The 21,611-nt window shown below is 43.8% G+C and overlaps 2 protein-coding genes across 2 annotated transcripts; both read right to left on the bottom strand.

Annotated features, from left to right (window-relative positions):
- Positions 1 to 6,881: 6,881 nt before the first annotated feature.
- LOC143587659 (uncharacterized) lies at positions 6,882 to 7,412 on the bottom strand. The gene has a single exon (XM_077068892.1). It carries the CDS (start codon positions 7,410 to 7,412, stop codon positions 6,882 to 6,884), a length of 531 nt encoding a protein of 176 aa, XP_076925007.1.
- Positions 7,413 to 17,550: 10,138 nt separating this feature from the next.
- Positions 17,551 to 19,978, bottom strand: LOC143587658 (uncharacterized). Its single transcript, XM_077068891.1, has 2 exons — positions 18,824 to 19,978; positions 17,551 to 18,687 (listed from the first exon to the last, which is right to left on the bottom strand). The coding sequence occupies exon 1, from the start codon at positions 19,976 to 19,978 to the stop codon at positions 19,538 to 19,540; it is 441 nt and encodes a 146-aa protein (XP_076925006.1). The 3' UTR covers positions 17,551 to 18,687; positions 18,824 to 19,537.
- Positions 19,979 to 21,611: the final 1,633 nt, after the last annotated feature.

Raw genomic sequence — 21,611 nt, 5'->3', positions numbered from 1 at the left:
GGCGAAGTTGTAACAACTTCTGCCATAGGCGAAGTTAGAATAACTTCGCCATAGGAGAAGTTATAACAACTTCGCCTACTGAAGCCCAGGCCCGAGAATGTTTTATATATATATACGTGTGTCTTGTTTAGGTTTAGTAATCCAGAAATTAGTGTGTGTTTTGAGCAGTTTGTTTGGAGAGAGTAAGAGACAAGGAGAGTCGTGTGAGACGACCCGGGGTAGAGCTCACCTCGGGTCAGTCGTGTTTTCTGTTTGGTTACGGTATGTAACGTGTTTTGATTATTATATAAGAATCTGCAGATTTGATTATCCCGTTCTTGTATTTGTTCGTGTACGTGTTTGTGTTCTTCATCTTTACACCAATAAACGAGTCTAGGAGGATTCCGCACTCCTAGACCTCGTGCGGATCTCGTATCGATCGGCGACGCCCCGGGGGGGACTTACAACTTTGTTTTCTGCCTTTCCTCTTTTTGGGATTTTATTGTTAATGTTTTCATTTGCTTTCAGGTTTTGGGAACGCCCTAGACGACGGTAAGGGCTGTGTGGGTAGGACTGTTCGCGACGCGAAGGATACGCCCATCCTCGAATGGACTGCTAAATACTTCCTCTTCCCAGTCAAAGTGTGCGCCGAACCAGTCGTTTCGGAGACTATCTTTGACTCAGGTGCGTATATCCTGAATCCTCCGCCTCTTAATGCGCTGACCTCCAACGGGAAAATCGTCATTCTAAGTGACGATTCTACCATCGTTGAGGAGGAAAGCTCAGATGATGCTTCTGAGATTTCATCTGTCTCTCATTTAATGGCAGAACTTTATCGGAAGATGCCCTTCCACGTATCTCAGGCGAGTGACGCGCGTACTAGTTCTGCGGGCTCTGGGAAGGGGCTAAAAACGAATAAACGCCGGACTCATCGTCCGAGGAAACTACCGCCACCCAGTCTTGCGGAGCGTCTGGGGACAGTGATCGGTGAGTAATTACTTGTTCACTTTGTTGTTTTTTGATAATGGGTTCTGACTATGATTTTCTTATGCAGATCCGTCCATTACTGAAGGTTATGCGGTTGGTAAGCGACCTGCGCCAACGCCGGAAGTTGAAAAACAACCGTCGCCTCCTCCGGAGAGGGAGGCGGATAGACCTGTTACCCCTTCTGCTGCAACGACTGTGGAGGGGTCAAACGTTCAGCCGGTGACTACTGGATCCCTGGATTATCTTTTCCAGGGTGGGGATATCACCGGTTCTCAACATGATAACCCTGAAGTTACCACTGAGGGCTTCAGGGTTAATGAATCTCCTTTGCGGTCCACCTCCCAATTCTATTCGACTCCCTCTCCTTTCACATCGGGCGGGGAAGGAGATTTCTTTTTTGGGTCGTATGCCCCTGAGGTTGGGGGAGGTTCCTCGCAAGGTGCCCCACAACAAACTTCCTCTTCCCCTGTTCGCCACGGAACTTCGAGTTCTCAAGTTTTTGGGAACGTCCAGTTGGGGGGAGACTTTGATTTGTTTGTCCCGCCTTGGGATATCGTCAACGGGTCTCGGGTTTCTAACCCCAAGACCTGTATAAGTTTTGTTGAACATTGTATGCCACCCGCTGAAATGTCATACCAGCAAACTCGCTCCCGTCAAGATCTACATACTGACTTATCTATTTCTAAGACTAACAGCTTAGCCTGTAGTCAAGAAATCTTGCGGGAGTGGCGAACAATGGGTGGGAAGCTGGGTGCGGCTTCCGAGGCCGTGAAGGTTCCGGAGAGAGAAGCTGAAGAGCAGCGAAAAGCAGCGGTCGCTACAAAATGGAAACAAGTCGATGGTGAAGCTGCGCTTAAGCTGGAAAAAGACCGAAGTGCTGTTACTGCTAAGAGTTGGAAGGAGGCCTGTGAATGGTCTAATGCCACTCTTGAAGCTTCCCGAGCTAAAACTCAAAAGAGAAAGGACGAATTGGCGAGTGTACAGGACGAGGTGTCTCGTCAAAACGCCCGGATTCAAGAGCTCGAGGAAGCGTTAAGATTGCAGGGGAGCGGTCCGAACTTAAAGATAAGACTGTTGTTGAAATGTAGTCTGCATATGACTCCCTTTTGCAATCTCAAACTGAAACAAGCAACCGTGCCTCCGCCGAGTTACAAGAACTTCGTGATAGAGCGGAGCGTGCTGAGCGGGAAAGACAGTATTTCCTCAACCGTGGTCTAGACTCGGTAAGATTCCCTCATATGCTGCTTTGTCTGTGCATTTTGAGTTTTGTGCTAATATGTCCCTTACGATTTTGTTGTTAGGTCATCCGTCATGTCAAGAAAAGCACAGAGCTTACTGACTGCTTCGTGAACTTGACTACTGCTGCGAAAGCGTTTGGCCGAATGGAAGGTTTTATTGAAGGGTTGGCGTTTGCCCAATCCGGACAACCTATTGAGAGCCACCCGCTTCATGGCTTGACACGAAGCAGGAGTTAGACCTGCGGGTCCAAGATTATGATGACCTGGTCTTTCCGCTACAAAATATGCTTCCGGAGTTCGCCTTGACTGAAGATGGCGTGAAGCAGTTGCGAGTCTACATTGACGATGAATCTGAGGACGACGAGTCCGAAGATGATTCTCTAAAAGCTCCGGAAGGCACCTCGGCCCCTAACCCATAGGATAGGTGTAATAGCTAGAACTGAACTTGTAATTGTTTTTCATATTTTTGTAATCATCATTTTGAATATCAATGAAAAGAACTTCATGTGTATAATATCTTTAGTGATATATGTTTCTTTAAATTTGAACTTGTGTAAGTTGAATAGATAATATTGGTGACGTGGCGGAGAGAGAGTTTTATGCGGTGGTTGACAAGACGTGTAAAGCGCCCGTTTGACAGCCTGTAAGCACTTTTTCGAATCTCCCACCTGACGTATCAGTCATCCTGTGGCCCGCATTTTCTCTTTCCTCTGTCAGTCAGACGGTCGCATTAATTGCGATGAGTATAAATAGGCCTTGATCTCTTCAATCCATTCTTATCACTTACATATTTTCTCCTTTACTCATATCAAAGAACTTTTGCCTTTTTGCATCCATTTCCATATTTTACACATAATGGTTGCCCAGAAGAAAAATCCCCCTGCTATTAATGGGGTCGGGTGCGAAATCAAGGAAAAGGACTTTGACGATGTTAAAAACGTACATGGTTTCCCTTCGGAGTGGGAGGCCGAACGTCCGTCAAAAGGAGCCATTGCAACGGCGCCTCCAATTAGGAAGATGGCCGTGTACTTGGACCATTTCACCACCGGAAACTTCTGATTGTCCGTGACCAAGTTCGTGCAATCGGTCTTGACGGCGTATGGAACTCATTTATCCCAAGTTCACCCTTTTGGGATGCTCAGAATTCGCTACTTCGAGTTCTGCTGCCAAGCACATAACCATGATCCTTCCGTCGACATGTTTGCCGTATTATACAAGATGACTTATCGTGAAGGCTGGTACATTTTTGCCACCACCGGCAAAGGATCTATTGGATTCGAATGGCTTCGCAGCATTCATGGTTGGAAATCGATATTTTCAGGATCCAGGAAGATGTTATCCCATTTGCAATGACCCATCGGAGGCCAAAGGACAAATTATCGGAGGTCCCAGCTTCTGAATACGAAGGGCGTGCTTGGTACCTTACTTTGACCAAGACTCCGACACCCATGCGTCCTATTCATGAGGGGGCGATGGTGCACGCTAGGATGAGTCGTCTGTGGCCATTCCCTACCCTGGAACCGTATTATGAGAATCCTGATGGAAGTAAGTTTTTACTTGTCTTCTTCCAGGTTTCCAGTTTATTTTGTTTAACATTCTTTTATTGCAGGTGAGGGTTCGATCCTTTCGACTCTTGTGGACAATATGGGTGGCATGATGGTACGCCGCCCAATTACACAACATAATGTACTGTTCTTGGACCGCACGGAGAATAACTTTCTTTTTTCCACTACCCTTACTCCGGAGCCTATTGTCTCCGAGGCAATGTATGCCCAAGGTGAGGAGTTTGTCAAAAAATGCGAAGGTATTTTTCAACCCCGCCCTGTAACCGCCGTTACCTCAAGCGGAGTGATAGTTCTTCTTTCGTCCAGCGAAGAGTCATCACTCTGTGAAGGGGGGTTATCGATTGGTGCTACTAACCCTTCACCTTCGACTGTAGGTTTGACCCGCAAGCAAGATTTGAAGGCCATCACCGATCCGTCAACAGGTGAGGAAGGTGGTCCTCAATTCGTAGAGGGCGAACCTCAGGCTGCGGATGCGGGTACTTCAAAGGCTGTTGACAAGCGGAAAGCACAACCTTCCGATGCTGCATCTAAGAAGAAGAAGAAGAAGAAGAAGAAGAAGAAGGAGAAGACCAAAGTCCTTGACTTGGGTGATCATCTCCGAGAGCTATCTGCCCGAGACATTTCCAAAGGTAAGTTTCGAACCGTTATGACTATATTTTGGACTTGTCACTTTTTGATGGTTTAAAAAGTTTTGCTTTGGAAACTTTCAGATCTCAAGGATTCAACTGCTGCACAGCTTCCGACTCCACCAACCTCACCATTAAACACTATTCAAGAGCCGATCAACTTATCGGACACTTCTTCTGTCAGGGAGACAGAGGTTGGTGGGGCTGATCAGTTCCGCACGTCTCCACCCCGTCAAGAGCATTTCTTCCGGAACCAGGGTGGGGTCAGTGTATTTACTTATGGGGGGCAGGCTTCCTCATCTCAAGTGGAGGAAGATACTGCTCCGCATACCCCTCACTAGTCTTTGCGCCGAAATTCGGTGTTAAACGATGCAGACGTCTGTCACGAGTATATCTAAGAAAGTCTCCCTCCTGCTGAGAGGGAGCGACAACGTCGCCGCATTCGCCAAGAGCTTTTGGACTCGAACTCTTATCATATGGCAAACACTGTTTCCACCAATCAAGAGATTCGTCGTGATTGGTTGGCCATGAACGAGGAGATGGAAGAAACTGAGCGCAACTTGTTTGATGCTAAGAAGGAAGCTCTTAAAGTGTTAACCGACGCCCGGGATAGTCATCGGGCCAAGGAGGCGGAGAAAGCCGAACGCCTTGTCGCTGAGGAAGCTAAGGTTGTTCTCCAGAAACAATTCGATGAACAAGCTAAGCTGATAAAGACTCTTCAAGCTGACTCAGCGGCCAAGGACAAGCGCCTATCCGACCTTAATGCCAAGAGCCGGGACCAAGCCTTGGAGTGTGCTGGTCATAAGATGGGTTTTATCCGAGCTAAGGCGGATAAGAAGTTGCTTCTATCGACAGCAATTCCCACGGTATCAAGTCTTTTGTCAACATAATTAGTTCTGATATGTATGTGCTCACACATGATTTTTTTTAACTTAACAGGTTATCACTGACGTTCGGAACAGTGACGATCTTGGGAACTGTGTTGCGGTACTCCTCCGCGCTTCCGAGCAAGCAGGCCGACAGATGGGCTTCGAGAAGGATACAAGTTTGGTTCTGAGGGCCGGGTTCCGGAGGAGTATGTCTTGGCTGGTAAAGACACTGCTTCTATCCTTATTGAGAAAACGAAGGATTTTTACACTCTGAAATTCTCCCTTTCCGATCATATATCGGAACTTGCGAACAAGGAGGATGCCATAGATCAATTAAAAGAGCTATTGGACCTAGACGAGGAGGAAGAAGAGGGTGAAGCCAATAATACCGCGGATGATGAGGATGTCACTCCATAAATGTATATGTCTTTGTTGTAGATATTTCTTTTGCTTGTAATCTCATTTGACTATCTAATAAGAAGTCTTGTTTCCTTACGGTGCACTTTGTCTTATGTACTATACTATAAGTGTCTGTCCGGAACTTCGTTTTTATCAATAAAACATTACAACTTATCAAAATAACGTGGAACTCACTTGATTTTTTCATACATTGGGCATAAGCCTTCTTACAATAAAAGAAATTGCATAACTTGCTAGACTATGTGGGCACGCAGGCCAAAAAATAAAGGACGAATAAGTGTACTATATATAGCATTTCTTCAGTTGTGCAGCGTTCCAAGTCCGAGGGATCTCAGTCCCGTCCAATTTTTCTAACTTGTAGGCACCTTTAGATAGCACTTGTTTGACTTTATAAGGTCCTTCCCAAGTCGGGGCTAACTTGCCCGGAGGTTCCTGTCCGGAAGCCTCGTTGTTGCGGAAAACAAAGTCTCCCGCATCGAACTCGCATTTATGAACCCGCGAGTTATAGTATTTCTGAAGCTGTCACTTATAATTGTGCTCGCGGATTGATGCTAGCTCTCGTCTTTTTTCAAGTAAATCGAGATTCATCCTGAGTTCGTGATCATTATCATCAATTAACAGAATTCTTGCGGATGGAATCCCAATTTCTGCGGGTATCATGGCTTCAGTGCCATAGGTTAGGCTAAAGGGTGTCTCCGAGTTACTGGAGTTCTTTTGGGTGCGGAAGGCCCATAATACATGGGGCAATTCGTCCACCCACCCTATTCCTTTAGTTCCTAACCTTGCCTTGATCCCTTCTTTGATAGTTCAGTTGGTCCTTTCGACCTGACCGTTTGCTTGCGGATGAGCTACGGATGTGAAAGTTTGAACGACTTGAAGTTCTTTCAACCATTCCTGTAGTCCGCTGTCAGCAAATTGGGTCCCGTTGTCACTTACCAATTCCTGCGGGAGACCAAACCGGCAAATGATGAATTCCCAAAGGAATTTCATAATACTGGATGCCGTTATTGATGCAACCGGTTTGGCTTCTACCCACTTGGTGAAGTAATCAATGGCCACTATCAAGTATTTGACTCGTCCCGGGGCTTCTGGGAAAGGTCCCATAATATCGATAGCCCACTTTTGGAACGACCAAGCAGATGTTACCGGAATCAGTTCATTTTTTGGACGTAGGGTGTTGGGGGCATGTCGCTGGCATTAATCACACTTTCTGATTTCGTGCACAGCGTCCATATGCATGCCGGGCCAATAGTACCCTGCGTTCATGATCTTTGCAATTGTCATCCTTGGTCCCGCATGTAGCCCGCAAATGCCTTCGTGAATTTCTCGAATGAGGTAATTTGCGTCTTCCGCATCTACACAACGTAACAACGGACCAAGAAATGATCTCCGGTATAAGATACCATCAGTCATCTGGTAATTCAAAGCTTTGTGCTTGATCTTCCGAGCCTCAGCCTTTCCCGCTGGAAGTGCTCCGGAGGATAAGTAAGCTTTAATGGGCGTCATCAAAGATTCAACGCCTGTTTGGATCACCAGGGGTTGGTTTTGTGGGACGAATGGATGATCTAGAACTTCCACACGAATGTCTTTGGCAAAATACTCAAAATTCGTTGAAGCCAACTTGCTAAGAGCGTCCGCCGATTTGTTTTCACTCCTCTTAATGTGAATAGCATTGAAAGAGGGGAATTGGCGAATCAAGACCCTCGCTTGTGACAAATAAGAAGCCATGACATCATTTTTAGCTTCATATGTTCCATTTATTTGTCCCACAAATAGCTGAGAATCCACCCGTGCTTCCAAATGTTTCACCCCAAGCTTTTTCGCTATCTGCAGGCCTGCCAAGAAGGCTTCATATTCCGCCTCGTTGTTGGTACTCTTAAAGTCCAACTTGATGGCGTATGTGGATTCATACCCTTCAGGTTTGACCAGCCTTAGGCCTGCACCTGACCCTTCACTGCTCGAAGCTCCATCCGTGAACAATGACCAAACTTGTCCTTGTTCCGGAGGTGCTTTGGGTTGTTGTTCGATCAAACATTCTTGTTCTTTGTGCTGCGGGACTTCTGTGATGAAGTCTGCCAGCACTTGCCCTTTGATTGCCGGTCTTGGTTTATACTCGATTGAGTGTTCACCCAATTCGATGGCCCACTTTGCCAGTTGCCCGGACAATTCAGGCTTACTCAACACATTCTTGAGTTTATATCCGGTTAAGACATTAATGGGATGACCATGGAAATATTTGTGGAGCCAACGGGCTGCGTATACCAATGCCAAGACCAACTTTTCCAACATCGAGTATCTTGTTTCCGGGTCTGACAATGTTCTACTGACGTAATAGATTGGAGTTTGAACGTTCTTCCTATCTGTCAGTAAAACAGCCCCCACGGCAATGTCAGACGCCGACAAATACAGTGTCAATGGTTCACCTGCGTGAGGAGCAGTTAACGTGGGTAATTCCATTAAACACTTCTTGACTTCCTGGAATGCTTGTTCGGCTTCCGGAGTCCATCTGAATTGTAACTTTTTGAGGCAGTTCCTCAATGTTGAGATGAACGGGTAAAATTTAGCAACGTGGTTTGCTAAAAACCTGTTTAATGCTACTAATCTTCCGTTAAGTGTTTAAACTTCTTTGAGGGATACGGGAGATGGCATACGGGCTACTGCTTGTATCTTATCCGGATTAGCCTTGAAACCCGTGCCTGTAACGATTACCCCAAGGAACTTTCCTTCCTCCATCCCAAAGGAACACTTTGCTGGATTGAGTTTCATGTTGATACTTCTCAATGTTTCGAAGGTTTCCTCTATGTCCCTCAACATTTGATCCTCTTCGGTGCTCTTGATCACCAAATCGTCCATATATTTCGACTTATTTGGCCTTTGAACGCTTGATCAATTAGTCTTTGGTATGTGGCGCTCGCATTTTTTAACCCGGAAGCATCATTCTGTAACACAATGTTCCTTGGTCAGTGCGGAACGCTGTTTTGTCCTCGTCACCAGCTGCCATATGAATCTGGTGATAACCTTTGTAGGCATCGAGGAAGCACTTGAACTTGAATGGGGCCACATCGTCTACCTTCAAATCGATCTCCGGAAGTGGGTAACAATCTTTCGGACATGCTTTGTTTAGATCTTTATAATCTATACACATCCTCCATGTTCCATTGCTTTTAGGGACAATCACTGGGTTGGCCACCCATGTTTAGTACTTGATTTCCCGTATAATCCCTGCATGAAAAAGATCTTGTACCTGCTCATCATGGCTTTTGTTTGTTCTGGGCCCATCTTCCACGTGGATTCACCTTCAACTTGTGTTCTGAAATGTTCCGCGGGACACCTGTCATGTCCGCGGGCTGCCACGCGAAAATGTCAATGTTTTATGTTAGCAATTGCTTCAAGAAGGTTCGGACGATTTCAGAAATAGCTGGACCAATTACTACGGTTTGATCGGGAAATTTCTTGTTAAGGACCCATTTCTCTGGTTCAGTCCTCTGATTTTGCTTTGAAACTTTGCTTGGCCTCGAACTTTCGGTTGTGAAGCAATGTCGATTAACATGAATTATTGCGATACCAGTACGGGTCGGAACCCCTACTGCTCCGTGAGTTGTGGACGGATGGGCGTTGAAGTGTCCGATTGCCTCTCGTCCAAGAATAATATCATGTTTGGAGGTTGCCGGTAGAACTAGAAATTCGACTTCCTCACCAAACCTAAGTGTGACGGGGAAAGTAATGACACCGCGCGGGTGCATTATCTCCCCACCAAACCTAGAGACAGGTGCTTGAATAAGCCGCAATCTTTCTTTATCATCTTCCTCTAACTGTTCGAAGCATTGTTCGTACATAATGTCGGACGTACTACCAGTGTCAAAGAACACATACTGCGATCGATAATGTCCGAAAAGAGCCGTAATTATCAGAGGATTCTTGTTGCATGGTCCTTCTCTGATGCGTGGAAAAATGACTGGCTCATTCTTCCATTCCTCATCTTCAAACTCTTTCCTCTTACCACTGATGTGTTTACCTCCTTAAATCATGTGGACGTTTAGATCTTTTATTTTTCTTTTGGCCGGGCCCTGGTTATCCTTTGCGAGAGGTTTACCAAGCCCTGGTCGTACACCTTTGACCAAATGATCTAACTTCCCGTTCTTTACAGTCGCCTCTATTTCATTTCTTAGGGCCACACACTTGTTTGTGTTGTGCCCTATATCGTTGTGGTACGTGCAATGTTTCTTGCTATCGAGGAATGATTTCCTCGGTAACGGCTGAGGCTTGCGGAAGGACAAATTTTCAGTTGTGAGGATCTCTGAATGAGTTTGTGACAACTGAGTCCAACTTTTGTTGGAAGACCATGCTGGAAAATTACGTCTGTTCTTGTTACCAATCAACGATCTTGCATCGAACTGTTTTGGTTGTTCTGTGGTCGGTTGTAGCCTTGACCAGTTCGTTTCTTTGGCTTGTCTATTTGGTCTCGGAGTCTGAAACTCAACTTTTGGTAATTGCTTCTGGGTGCTGGACCCTAGTGTTTTTTCAGTTCTTGCAAACAACTTGGCTGCTGTCATGATTTCATCCCAGGATTCGGGCATTCCGTCTTTTCCAATTAGTGTGCGGATGAGGGCATCACTATGGACATTCTTGCGGAATGCCCCCCCCCCCCCCGCAGCATATCCTCGCTAACCCCTCCGATGTTAAGGCTCTCGTTGTTAAAACGAGTAATGAAATCCTCGATGGATTCATTATTTCGCCTTTCAACATCCATTACATCCGACGGGTCGTGTGTATGCTTTCTTTGTTGGCTGAAGTGTTGAGAGAATTTTGCTACGAAATCCTACCAACTTTTGATGTGTCCGCAAGGTAACTTCTCAAACCACTCTCACGCTGCCCCCGTGAATGTCAGTGCACATGTGACACCAATATGGAAGAGTCCAACCACTGACTCCTCCTACTGCTTCAAATCTCAGCAGATGATCACTAGGATCCGTAATTTCACTGTATGTTCCAACAGATGTTGGAATTTTTGCGTTTATCGGGAATGGGGATGTCGCGATGGCCGGAATGAACTTTGATTTTTCTGCGAATGACTCCAGACGGTATGGTTTAAGAAAATCATGCTCAGCACTGCTATAGTATTCCACATGGCGAACCACCGATCGCGGGTGACTAGCCCCTCCGTATGAAGGGAGACGGCTATCTCCGCTATAATAGCTACCGTCCGGATGATAGGTTGAATCGTGTCCATCTAGTTTGTCCTCATAGGATAGTACCAGCATATTTATGCAGGGACGAGGACGTAACCTCCGGATCTCACCTAGGCTTTGTTCTTGTGGTTGGCTATACTGAATGTGACTTCCTCGTATAGGTGGAGAAACTGACATCTTGGGAGAATCATCGTACGTCAGGATACGAGCATGGAAACGCTCATTTCGTACCCTATGTTCGTATTCAGCAACCAGACTCTCTTGTTGAATGCGGAGCCATTCATCTAGAGATAAGATTCCTCCGGATCCAGAGTTATGATGCCTAACTCTCCTTGGAGCTGAATCACCAGATCTTTCGTCCAGACCCAATTCTGAGTGAGTGCGAGTAGCATCTCTCACAGTTTGGTCTGGATCTCTGAGATCGGAACCTCTTGGAGCTGCAACATGCCCCAAATCAGTAGCTGGTGTAACAACATTTCCAGTGTTTACTGGAGTAACACCTTCTTGCTGAGCAAACAATCCCAGAGCTGTCGAACCCCCAAGGAAAAACCTCCCGGGTTGACGACATCGGTTCTTGTGGCAGGAGTTGAAATTCAAGCAAACATCGACGTTGTTCCTTCACGTATTTCAGGGTTAGGACCACGTGAAGATTGTGCCGGGTTCTCCGTCGGCCCTTTAGGTAACTGACTCATATCGTAAAGAGGACGGAAAAATTTGTTGCTATTCTAACACAAGCACGGATGCCGCCAATGAAGAAACACGGATCTGCTCCCCACTAATGGGTCCTAGATCCGGTGAATCAACATTGTTGGGTGTGGATTTTTATCTTCGGAATTGAGCTTAACTTAAGGATGTTGACTTGAGCAGCTATTCTGAGGAAGGTACGTTGACTAATTCAATTGTCCTATATTATCTAACTGTTTTGCAGATAAGATCACGTGTTAAATATGCTTATGAGAATGTGGATTACAAAGGAATGCTATTTGAACTTCGTCAACTAAAAACGTGGGCAGTAACGGCTTGGTTGAAGAAGTAGTGTAGGGTTTCCGGATATTTCGGGATAACAGTTGTAATTTTCCTATTATAAATAGAGCTGATAATGTCGATAGAAAACACACTTTCACTTGTCTAACTTACTAGCAATCACTGTAACACTAGCTCACGATCACTTATCAGCTCCAACCTTTGTAATCACCATTTTTCGTTATTAATAAAATTGACGGTGATAGTTTTCACCATCCGGGGGTTTTTTGTGCCGGCGTTTATAATAATCACGCGTATTTCGACCAAAAGTTAGGCTCATAATCTTTAACTGAAGCTATTCGACTAAAGATTAAGTTGTAAACTCTTGACCGAAACGAAGACTATTATATTCAAGGGTTTTTTCCCTCATGATCATATCCTTGTGTTCAATCTTTTTACCATTTAGCACCTAGCCTCACGCACTAATTTGATCAAAAGTTAGTCCGTTAATTTTTGACCGTAACAACTTGGCGCCCACCGTAGGGCAAACGGTGCTTCGATCATTATTCACTCTCAAACTAAACCCTACTCTCAATATCCACAAAATGTCTTCCCAACCAAAGATTGTTTCTTCTTCTACCGCAGCTTCGGAATCCTCTGGGAGGCCACCCATGCCTCCTCCTCCTGCTGGTGTTATCCCGAAGAAGCCTGACAATGCTCAAAAGAAGACTTCTACTCCTGTGTTCTTGGGATCGAAACCATCTTACCAAGATCCCATCATGGTGTCCAACAACGACCTTCTGTCTCTGTACAGGCGGCTACAGGAACAGATGGATAGCCAGAACAAGACCAACCAGATGCTCGTGAGGGAACTGGAAGATTTCAAGAAGTCCAAGAAGCCGGTGGAAGAATTCACACCACTAATCCCGAGATCTCTGGATTTCACTCCTCCAGGATCCTCAGGATTGATGCATCCAGAGCCAACCACGGCGTACAACTTTGGACCCCCCATCTTTCCAGCATTTGGGGTCTGCGGGATTGCACTTATCTGGATCTCAAGTGTACCCGTATTCATCATCTGCTGGGCCTTTTCAACATGCAGGATCTTCAGGATTGTAACAGCCATGAGGACCCTCCGGATTGTAACAACAGTCTGGATCCTCAGGATTGTTCCAACAGTCTGGATCCTCAGGATTGTTCCAACAGTGCGGATCCTCAGGATTGTTCCATCAGGCTGGTCCTTATCCGCAGGTGGTATCTTCAGGATTAACTCAAACTCAGCAGTCCTCTGGATCCTCTGATGTGCACCAGGGAGACTTTATCCCAATGCAGGCTAACGCTCCAACTGCTCTGCTTACCTATCCTGGGAATACCATGTTTGGAAATACGAGCTACAATGCCCAGACCGCTCCTCAGAATGTTAATCAGGGTAACTCTTTCAATACGATTCCATTTAATGCTAATCAAGGATTTTTGCAGGATGCAGGCATAAGTCCGGGCTTAGCCCGAGATATGCAGAAACTTAAGGACATGATATCGAATTTTCCCGGCGTAATCCGTCCCATAGCTGAAATTCCCACTGATAGTCACAGGATATCCCGGTTTGTGCCATCGATTAGCGACGTGCAGATCCCAAAACGATTTCAAACTCCAAATATGAAGTTGTATGATGGCTCGACGGATCCCGAGGAACACGTCGCACAATATAGAGAATGTATGAAGGTCAATCCAATCCCTATGGAAATCAAAGAGGCATGTCTTTCAAGGGGTTTGGGTCCACCTTGACCGGAGCAGCCATGAAATGGCTACTGAGTATTCCTCCTAACACTATCAACTCTTTTTCTCATTTAGTTAACCTTTTTAATAACCAGCTTTCTTGCAGTAGAACTTTTGAGAAAATGACAGGTGATCTTTATAGGGTTACCCAGAATCCTGGGGAATCCTTAAGAGATTTTATTACCAGGTTTAGCAAGGAGTCATTGGAAATCCCGAATCTAAACCCAGCTTCAGCAGTGGAAGCTCTTAAGTTGGGGTTAGAATAAGGCTCCACTTTCTATGATGATCTCATTATGACTCCATGTAGGTCATTAGACGAGGCAAGAAGCAGAGCTCTGAGGTTTCTCAGGCTAGAAGACGACAAGAAAAACTCTAAGGTCGATATCCCTAAATATGACCAGACGAACAGGAAATCCGAATCCCCGGGAAAGTCATATCGAGCGAAGCCTTACTACAAGTCTGATAACCCCAGGATTAATGCAGTAGATGAGGAAAATGATGAAGAATATCCCAAGATATCTGAATATTGCTTTTCTGTTGATATTAGTGGACTAATGTGTGCCATGCAGGATTTAGGTGAGAAAGCCAGGTAGCCAAGGAAAGTGGAGAAGCCAGGATCCTGGAAAGACAAATCAAAATGGTGTGCTTTCCATGAAGACTTTGGGCACTTGACTGATGATTGCATTGCACTCAGAAGGGAGATCAGCTATCTTCTCAGCAAGGGCCACTTGAAAGAGCTACTTGGCAAGAAGAAGGGAAGATAGCAGGATCCTGAGAAAATTCCTGAAAAGCCGACTCCTCCACCAACAGATGCAAGGACAATCACGTTCATATCCGGAGGATCCGACATCTGTGGAACCTCTTATTCTGCTGCAAAGAGAAACGCCGATCAAAGATAGTTAGAAGTAGCTGACAGACCAACAAAGACATCTATTCTCACCAAAGAGAGGGTTATAACCTTCGATGAAAGTGATAGAGTTGATGTTCAGGATCCTCATCATGATAGTTTGGTAATAACTTTATATGTGGCTAACCATTATGTTCGCAGGATCCTCATAGATGGCGGAAGCTCTATCAACATTATTCAATTAGACGTGCTGAAAAAGATGAATATTCCTGAGGATGAGATCGTCCCCAGTTCCTCAGAATTCGTTGGATTCGGTGGAGAAACTAAGAACACTATTGGGAAGATTAAGCTCCCAGTATATGTCGAAGGGGTAAATAAAATGCAAAAATTTTGTGTTATTGACTGTTTATCTTGTTGCAATATTATATTAGGTAGGCCCTAGATACACGAGATGAAAGCAGTCCCATCAACTTATCACCAATGTGTAAAACTCCCAAGTCTGTGGGGGGTTATCAAAATCATTAGTGACCAACAAGACGCCAAGAATTGCTACACCTCTTCCATGAAGTGTACTGCCAAACCCAGCAGGCGTAGCAATTACAGAAGCCAGCACGAGGCGTAATGGAGGCCAGGGAAAAAGAAATTAAATAAGTACCTCTTTATCCCGAGGATCCTGAAGTCAAAGTGCTGATAGGAACTAGCATTCATGAGGATATCGAATCAAAATTGCTCGATTTCCTCAAATCAAGGCTGTCAACTTTTGCATGGAAACATGAAGATATGACAGGTATTTCCAAAAATATTATAACACATAAACTTGGAATCGATAATTCTTTCAGGCCAATCCATCAAAAAAGAAGAAAATTTGCACCTGAAAGAAATATAATTATTCAAGAAGAAGTAGAAAGACTCTTGAAGGCAAAAATGATTAGGGAAATTCAATATCCCCGATGGTTAGAAAACGTGGTAGTTGTACAGAAAAAGAATGGCAAATGGAGAGTTTGTGTAGATTTCACAGACTTGAATAAGGCTTTCCCTAAAGATCCATTCCCTCTACCGCACATCGATTCAATGGTGGATGCTAAAGCCGGCCACGAGATGCTGACATTAATGGACGCATCCTCAGGATTTCAGCAAATCCAGATGGAGCCCTCAGATCAAGAAGATACGGCCTTCATGACTCCCACAGGTATTTATTGTTATATTGCTATGCTCTTTGGACTTAGAAATGCAGGTGCAACCTATCAGAGGTTAGTTAACATGATGTTCAAATAGCAACTGGGGGACACAATGGAGGTCTATATTGATGATATGGTGGTGAAGTCCAAAAAAGCTGAGGATCACCTTCAAGATCTCAAGACAGCATTTGATATCCTCGAAAAATACAACATGAAGCTGAATCCTTCGAAGTGCCATTTCAGAGTGAAGGATGGCAAATTCTTGGGATACATGGTCACCAAAAGGGGGATAGAGGCGAGTCCAGAGCATATACAAGCTAACCTGAATCTGAAATCCCCAGAATCAGTCAAGGATGTTCAAAGGCTAACCGGTAGGATAGCAGCGCTCAACAGATTCATATCCAAATCCTCAGAAAAATGCAAAGAATTTTATGATATCCTGAAGAAAAACAAGAGGTTCGAGTGGACCAGTAAGCCTGAGGAAGCTTTAGCATCCTTAAAAGCTTATCTTTCTTCTGCTCCTCTACTGGTAAAACCCGAGGAAGGTGAATCTCTATCTCTATATCTTGCTGTATCAAATAATGTTATAAGTGCAGTTTTGGCTAAGGATCTCGAAGGTCAACAACATCCAATATATTATGTAAGTAAAAGTCTTTTGGATGCTGAAACCAGGTATTCTTATCTTGAGAAATTAATTTTAGCACTTATTATGACATCCACTAAACTTAGACATTATTTTGAAACTCACCCTATATGTGTTAAAACTAACTATCCTATTAAGTCTGTTTTGAGAAACCAGAAATGTCAGGTAGAATGGCAAAATGGGCAGTAAAGCTAAGTGCATATGATATAACATATGAACCTAGGACTGCTATCAAATCCCAGGCATTAGCAGACTTTGTGGCTGATTTCACCAGTGAACTTAAAGAAAAGGCAGACTTGGAAGTCCAACAAATTGAAGAAACCAAAGATAAGTGGACTCTATACACTAATGGTGCTTCAAATGTTAGAGGAATAGGTCTCGGGATTCTGTTGAAATCGCCACAGGGGGACATTATACCTCAATCCATATCCTGCGGATTTCAAGCCACAAATAATGAGGCAGAATATGAAGCTTTGATAGCAGGATTACAACTAGCAATCGACATGAAAATCAGGTTTATTCAAGTACATGTTGATTCATTGTTATTAACTAATCACTTTAATGGTTCATATACTGTTAGAGGAGAAAGACTAATGAAATATCTAGAGCTAGTCAAAAAACTAGCAAAGTGTTTCGAAATGTTTGATATTTCGCAGGTACCTAGGGAAGAGAATGTTGAAGCAGACGCCCTAGCATATTTAGCTTCATCCTTCAGGATACCAGAAGGTGTCAAGATCCCTATCATACATATCCTAAGCCCAGCAATAGAAGAACAAGGTGTCAATGAAATATCAAAAGATGGTAGAGATATGGGAGTCACGAATCCTGAGGATAATGAAAGTTCTTGTATTATCCCAATCAAGGAATATATTCAAGATGGAATTATCCCCAAGGATGAAAACCCAAGAGCTTTTCGCACAAAGGTAATCCCATATACTATAATGAATGATATATTATACAGAAAATCTCTTGCAGGACCATATCTTAGGTGCTTGGAGAAGGCAGAAGCTCAAGAAGTTCTTCAAGATATCCATGATGGAGATTGTGGGAATCACACTGGGGGGCAGAGCACTATTCTCCAAAATCCTGAGGACGGGATATTTCTGGCCAACGATGAAGAGGGATGCTATGAATTATTCTCAGAAATGTGATGCATGCCAGAGACATAGCAACATTTTGCACCAGCCAGCAGAACCATTATATCCTATTATATCCCCTTGGCCTTTCATGAAGTGGGGAATGGATATCGTGGGGAAATTACCAAGAGCCCCAGGAGGAAAAGTCTTTATGCTGGCCATGACAGATTATTTCTCGAAGTGGATCGAAGCGGAAGCCTTTGTTCAAGTTAGAGAAAAAGAAGTCATCTCATTCATCAAGCGTAATATCCTGACAAGATTTGGGATCCCGGCAGAGATAGTATGTGACAATGGTTCGCAATTCATCGGCAAGAGAACAACCAACTTCTGTGCCAGTTGGGGAATCAAGATGACCACATCAACACCTGTCCACCCTCAAGCTAATGGACAGGCCGAATCAAGCAACAAAATCATCATCAATAACCTGAAGAAAAAGTTGGGGTCTAAGAAAGGAAAATTGGCCGAAAAACTTCCTTTCATTCTTTGGGCAGATAGAACCACTTCGAAAAATGCTACTGGTCAGACTCCTTTCTCATTAGTGTTTGGAGTTGAAGCAGTTATCCCCACAAAAATGGCTATCCCTACGGCCAGAGTCACTCATCAAAATCCTGAAGATAACACCCAAAGTCTACTTGAAGATCTAGATGCGGTGGAAGAACTCAGGGATTTGGCAAAAATCAGAATGGCTTCTTATCAACAGAAGATAGCAAAGTCCTACAACAAGATTATAAGAGTTCGAAGGTTTCAAGAAGGCGATTTGGTTCTCCGAAAAGCTTTTCAGAATACTACCAATCCTACGGATGGCAAGCTCGCACCAAAGTGGGAAGGTCCCTACCTGATCGATTCGGAAGCAGGAAAGGGGGCATACAAACTATCTACTTTGGATGGTGACCTACTACCAAGGGCTTGGAATGCTATTCATCTCAAAAAATATTTCTTGTAAGACTTCTATCACGAGGATAACTGTTATACTAAACAGTTAAGGTATGTACTCAAACTTAAACTTTTATTCATTTATTATTATTATTATTCTTCAAACAAGGTGCTGACTTAAGCATCGGAGGGGTGTTAGCAAGGCAAACACCCACCCCTCACTTAGAGTTGACTGTTTTGTAGGGCCTTGTCGCCATCTTATCCTTAAGGTATAATAGGTTTTCACCACTTCCAAGAGTTAAGGGATCTTCATCTCTTCTTAAGTCGCCTGTAGAGCACGTATATTCAGCCTTAGTTTGAGAGGCGGGGCCAGCACATGAAATATAGTGACTTGTTACCTCGTTATCCTCGGCTAATGGTTTGGATCTTGAGGTTCAAGGGATCTTCATCTCTTCTTAAGACGCCTGTAGCGCATGATTTATTCGGCCTTAGTTTGAGAGGCGGGCCAGCACATGAAATATAGTGACTTGTTACCTCGTTATCCTCGGCTAATGGTTTGAATCATAAGTTTATGGTAGACGTACCATAATCTAAGGTTAAAGAGGTTTACATCTCTTCTAAAGGGCCTTGACGCCAGTTCATTCTTAAGGTTTAAGAGATTTACATCTCTTCTAAAGGGCCTTGTCGCCAGAATTTCTAAGAATATTTTCAGAATAATGCTAATATTACGATTATATTGTTATATTCCCAGGATTAGAGGAATATCCCAAACGATGATCTTATTTCAAAGATAAGACAGTCTGAACAATTTTCAGGTTTACTGATACACGGTTCTGGTATGATTTACTATTTTCAACTATTTTAACTTTCCTATTTGTTTAAAGTTTATGGCTTGATATTGGGTTATTGGTAAAACATAAACTATTACTAACAGGTTTTTCGTGAAACTTATATTTTTCTAAAAACCAGAAAAAGAGAAAACACACCAATATAAGTCATAAAAAGCAGTATTAATATTATTATGCAGGAAAAGATAGTCTGGGTTTCACTCAAAACAGAGCCCATCCACCCGAACTATCATGATTGTTCTAAGTGCAGAAAGTAAAAGACAGTTTGGGCTTCGTCCTGAACCAGGATCCCTCCACCCAAACCATTATCCTAAGCATACCATATTATCCATACATAACCAAAATAAAAATTGTTCAGAACAACCATTCAAAACACATAAAAACCACCTGGAAACCAGGTTCAAGCCTGTCCTCCCTCAGCATCATTACCTTCCTTATTCTCCAACTCCTTTGTCTCCCCAGCCTTAATCTCTTTCGCACCTTCGCCAGTCCCATCATCCTTGATCACTTCGGAAGTCCCAGCCGTCGCATCCTCTTCAATACTCTCCCCCCTTAGCACCTTGAGCTTTTTCTTCCAAGCTCCAGAATTCCAAGACTCCATCACATGACCCTTCGCTTGTACCTCCTCAAACATCTTGATCATAGACTCCAGAATGCTGGCAGCTGCACACTTCTTAGCATCTTCAAGAAACTCATTTTTCTCTGACTCAAATGAGGCTTTGAGATCCGAAATCTCTTTGTCCTTCTTTTTGAGCAGTAAGTCCTTGATGCTAATGGCTTTCAGGAGATCGGCGAGCTTGGCTTCGGCTTCTTTCTTGGACAATTCAGCATCTTGGGACATATGACGGTAACTTTCAGTTTTTTGTTATTCCCAGATTAATGCTAGTTTTTCTGCAGATTACTATTTTCAGGATAAGCAAAAATTACTTACTGTTCCGAGAAAGTTAGCAAGAGCTTGAAGCTTCTCCACAGCATCAGTAGTGGTCATATCAGCAAAAGGGTCGGTCTCAGCTGAAGTTGTAGCTTTCCTCTTCTTCTGTGCAGCACTTTTCTGGCGGGTCGTTGGAATTCTCACCGAAGGGGAAAGTGTCTTCGAATGTTCTTGCTTCACCACAGGCCTATCCTCGATCAAATCATCCAAGTCCACCAAGCTAAAAGACTTTGGCTTCGTCATCCCTACACAACGATTTATCAAGTTATTTTCAAAATAACAAAATCCCTAGAAAACCTAAAATCCTCAAAACACTTACCAGAGGTCATACTCTCAGCAGGTTTCTCAGCAACCACGCTTGTTTCTCCTGTTTCTTCCTCTAACCAAAATTCCCTTTCCTCTGCCGGAATCTTGAACAATGCCTTAAGCCTTTTCTTTGTATCCTTCCTAAGCTTTATCAAATCTTCAAACACAACTGTCAAAAAACAAACCCTATCAGAATAAATCATTTACGAAAATAACCTTTATCCTACAAATCTCCTACCCTTATGAACCCATTTAGTAGGCAAGCTAAACCCATCAGGAATAGAATCCCGGCGAATGAAAAAGAAGTGTTTTTTCCAATCGGGGTCGCTACCCGACACCTTGGGAATCATGTAAGGACGGCTGGACTTAGATTGAAGACAATAGCGAAAGGATCCATGGGTTCGAAGGTTATAAGTTGCTGCAATCTCAGGCACACCAATAGATAGCCCAAGGGTTTTGTTTAGACGGTTGACTGTTTCCAAAACCCTCCACACCATTGGCATGACTTGTGAATACGAGAATCCGGTTACGTCGAAGAATTCTTGGATAAGCGGGAGAAACGGATATGAAAGACCGATCGAAAAGGGATAGTAAAAGAAGCAGGTCCAAGTTTTGGAAGAAAAGTCGGCTTTGACTTTGGGATCGAATGGCCTAATGACGGCTCCGGCAGGTAATAAGCCCGATTCTTTTAGAAGCCTAATATCTGAATCTTTGAACAGGCATTGATCTTCATCCGTCGCCAGAATGATACCTTGGTCAACGAAATCTTATGAGGTCGCGAAATGGAAAGGATTGAGTGCGCGAGGGGTTCTTTTCCTCATTTTTTATCAAGATCGAAAGAAGAATTTCAAGAAATTAAGAAGACGGAGACGAAAGCTAACCTGGATTTGATATCGGTGGAAGAGGATTAAAGTGGAGAAGTTGGGAAATGGCTTTAATTATAACCTAGAAGGACGGTTGTAGAGTCTCCTCGATTCCCGCGCACGTCATTTCACATTTCAGAGATATCATTACTTTTGAAATTAAAATTTTTACAGCTGTCACGCAGTAAAAATTGGGGGCAATTGTTGGGTGTGGATTTTTATCTTCAGAATTGAGCTTAACTTAAGGATGTTGACTTGAGCAGCTATTCTGAGGAAGGTACATTGACTAATTCAATTGTCCTATATTATCTAACTGTTTTGCAGATAAGATCATGTGTTAAATATGCTTATGAGAACATGAATTACAACGGAAT

The sequence above is a fragment of the Bidens hawaiensis genome, unplaced genomic scaffold (genome assembly GCF_021521415.1).
Source record: "Bidens hawaiensis isolate Kalapana, Puna unplaced genomic scaffold, B.hawaiensis_p1.1 tig00035823_1, whole genome shotgun sequence".
Taxonomy (NCBI): domain Eukaryota; kingdom Viridiplantae; phylum Streptophyta; class Magnoliopsida; order Asterales; family Asteraceae; genus Bidens; species Bidens hawaiensis.
The sequence above is the reverse complement of the archived record's forward strand: the minus strand, read 5'-3'. Positions and strand labels throughout refer to the sequence as shown.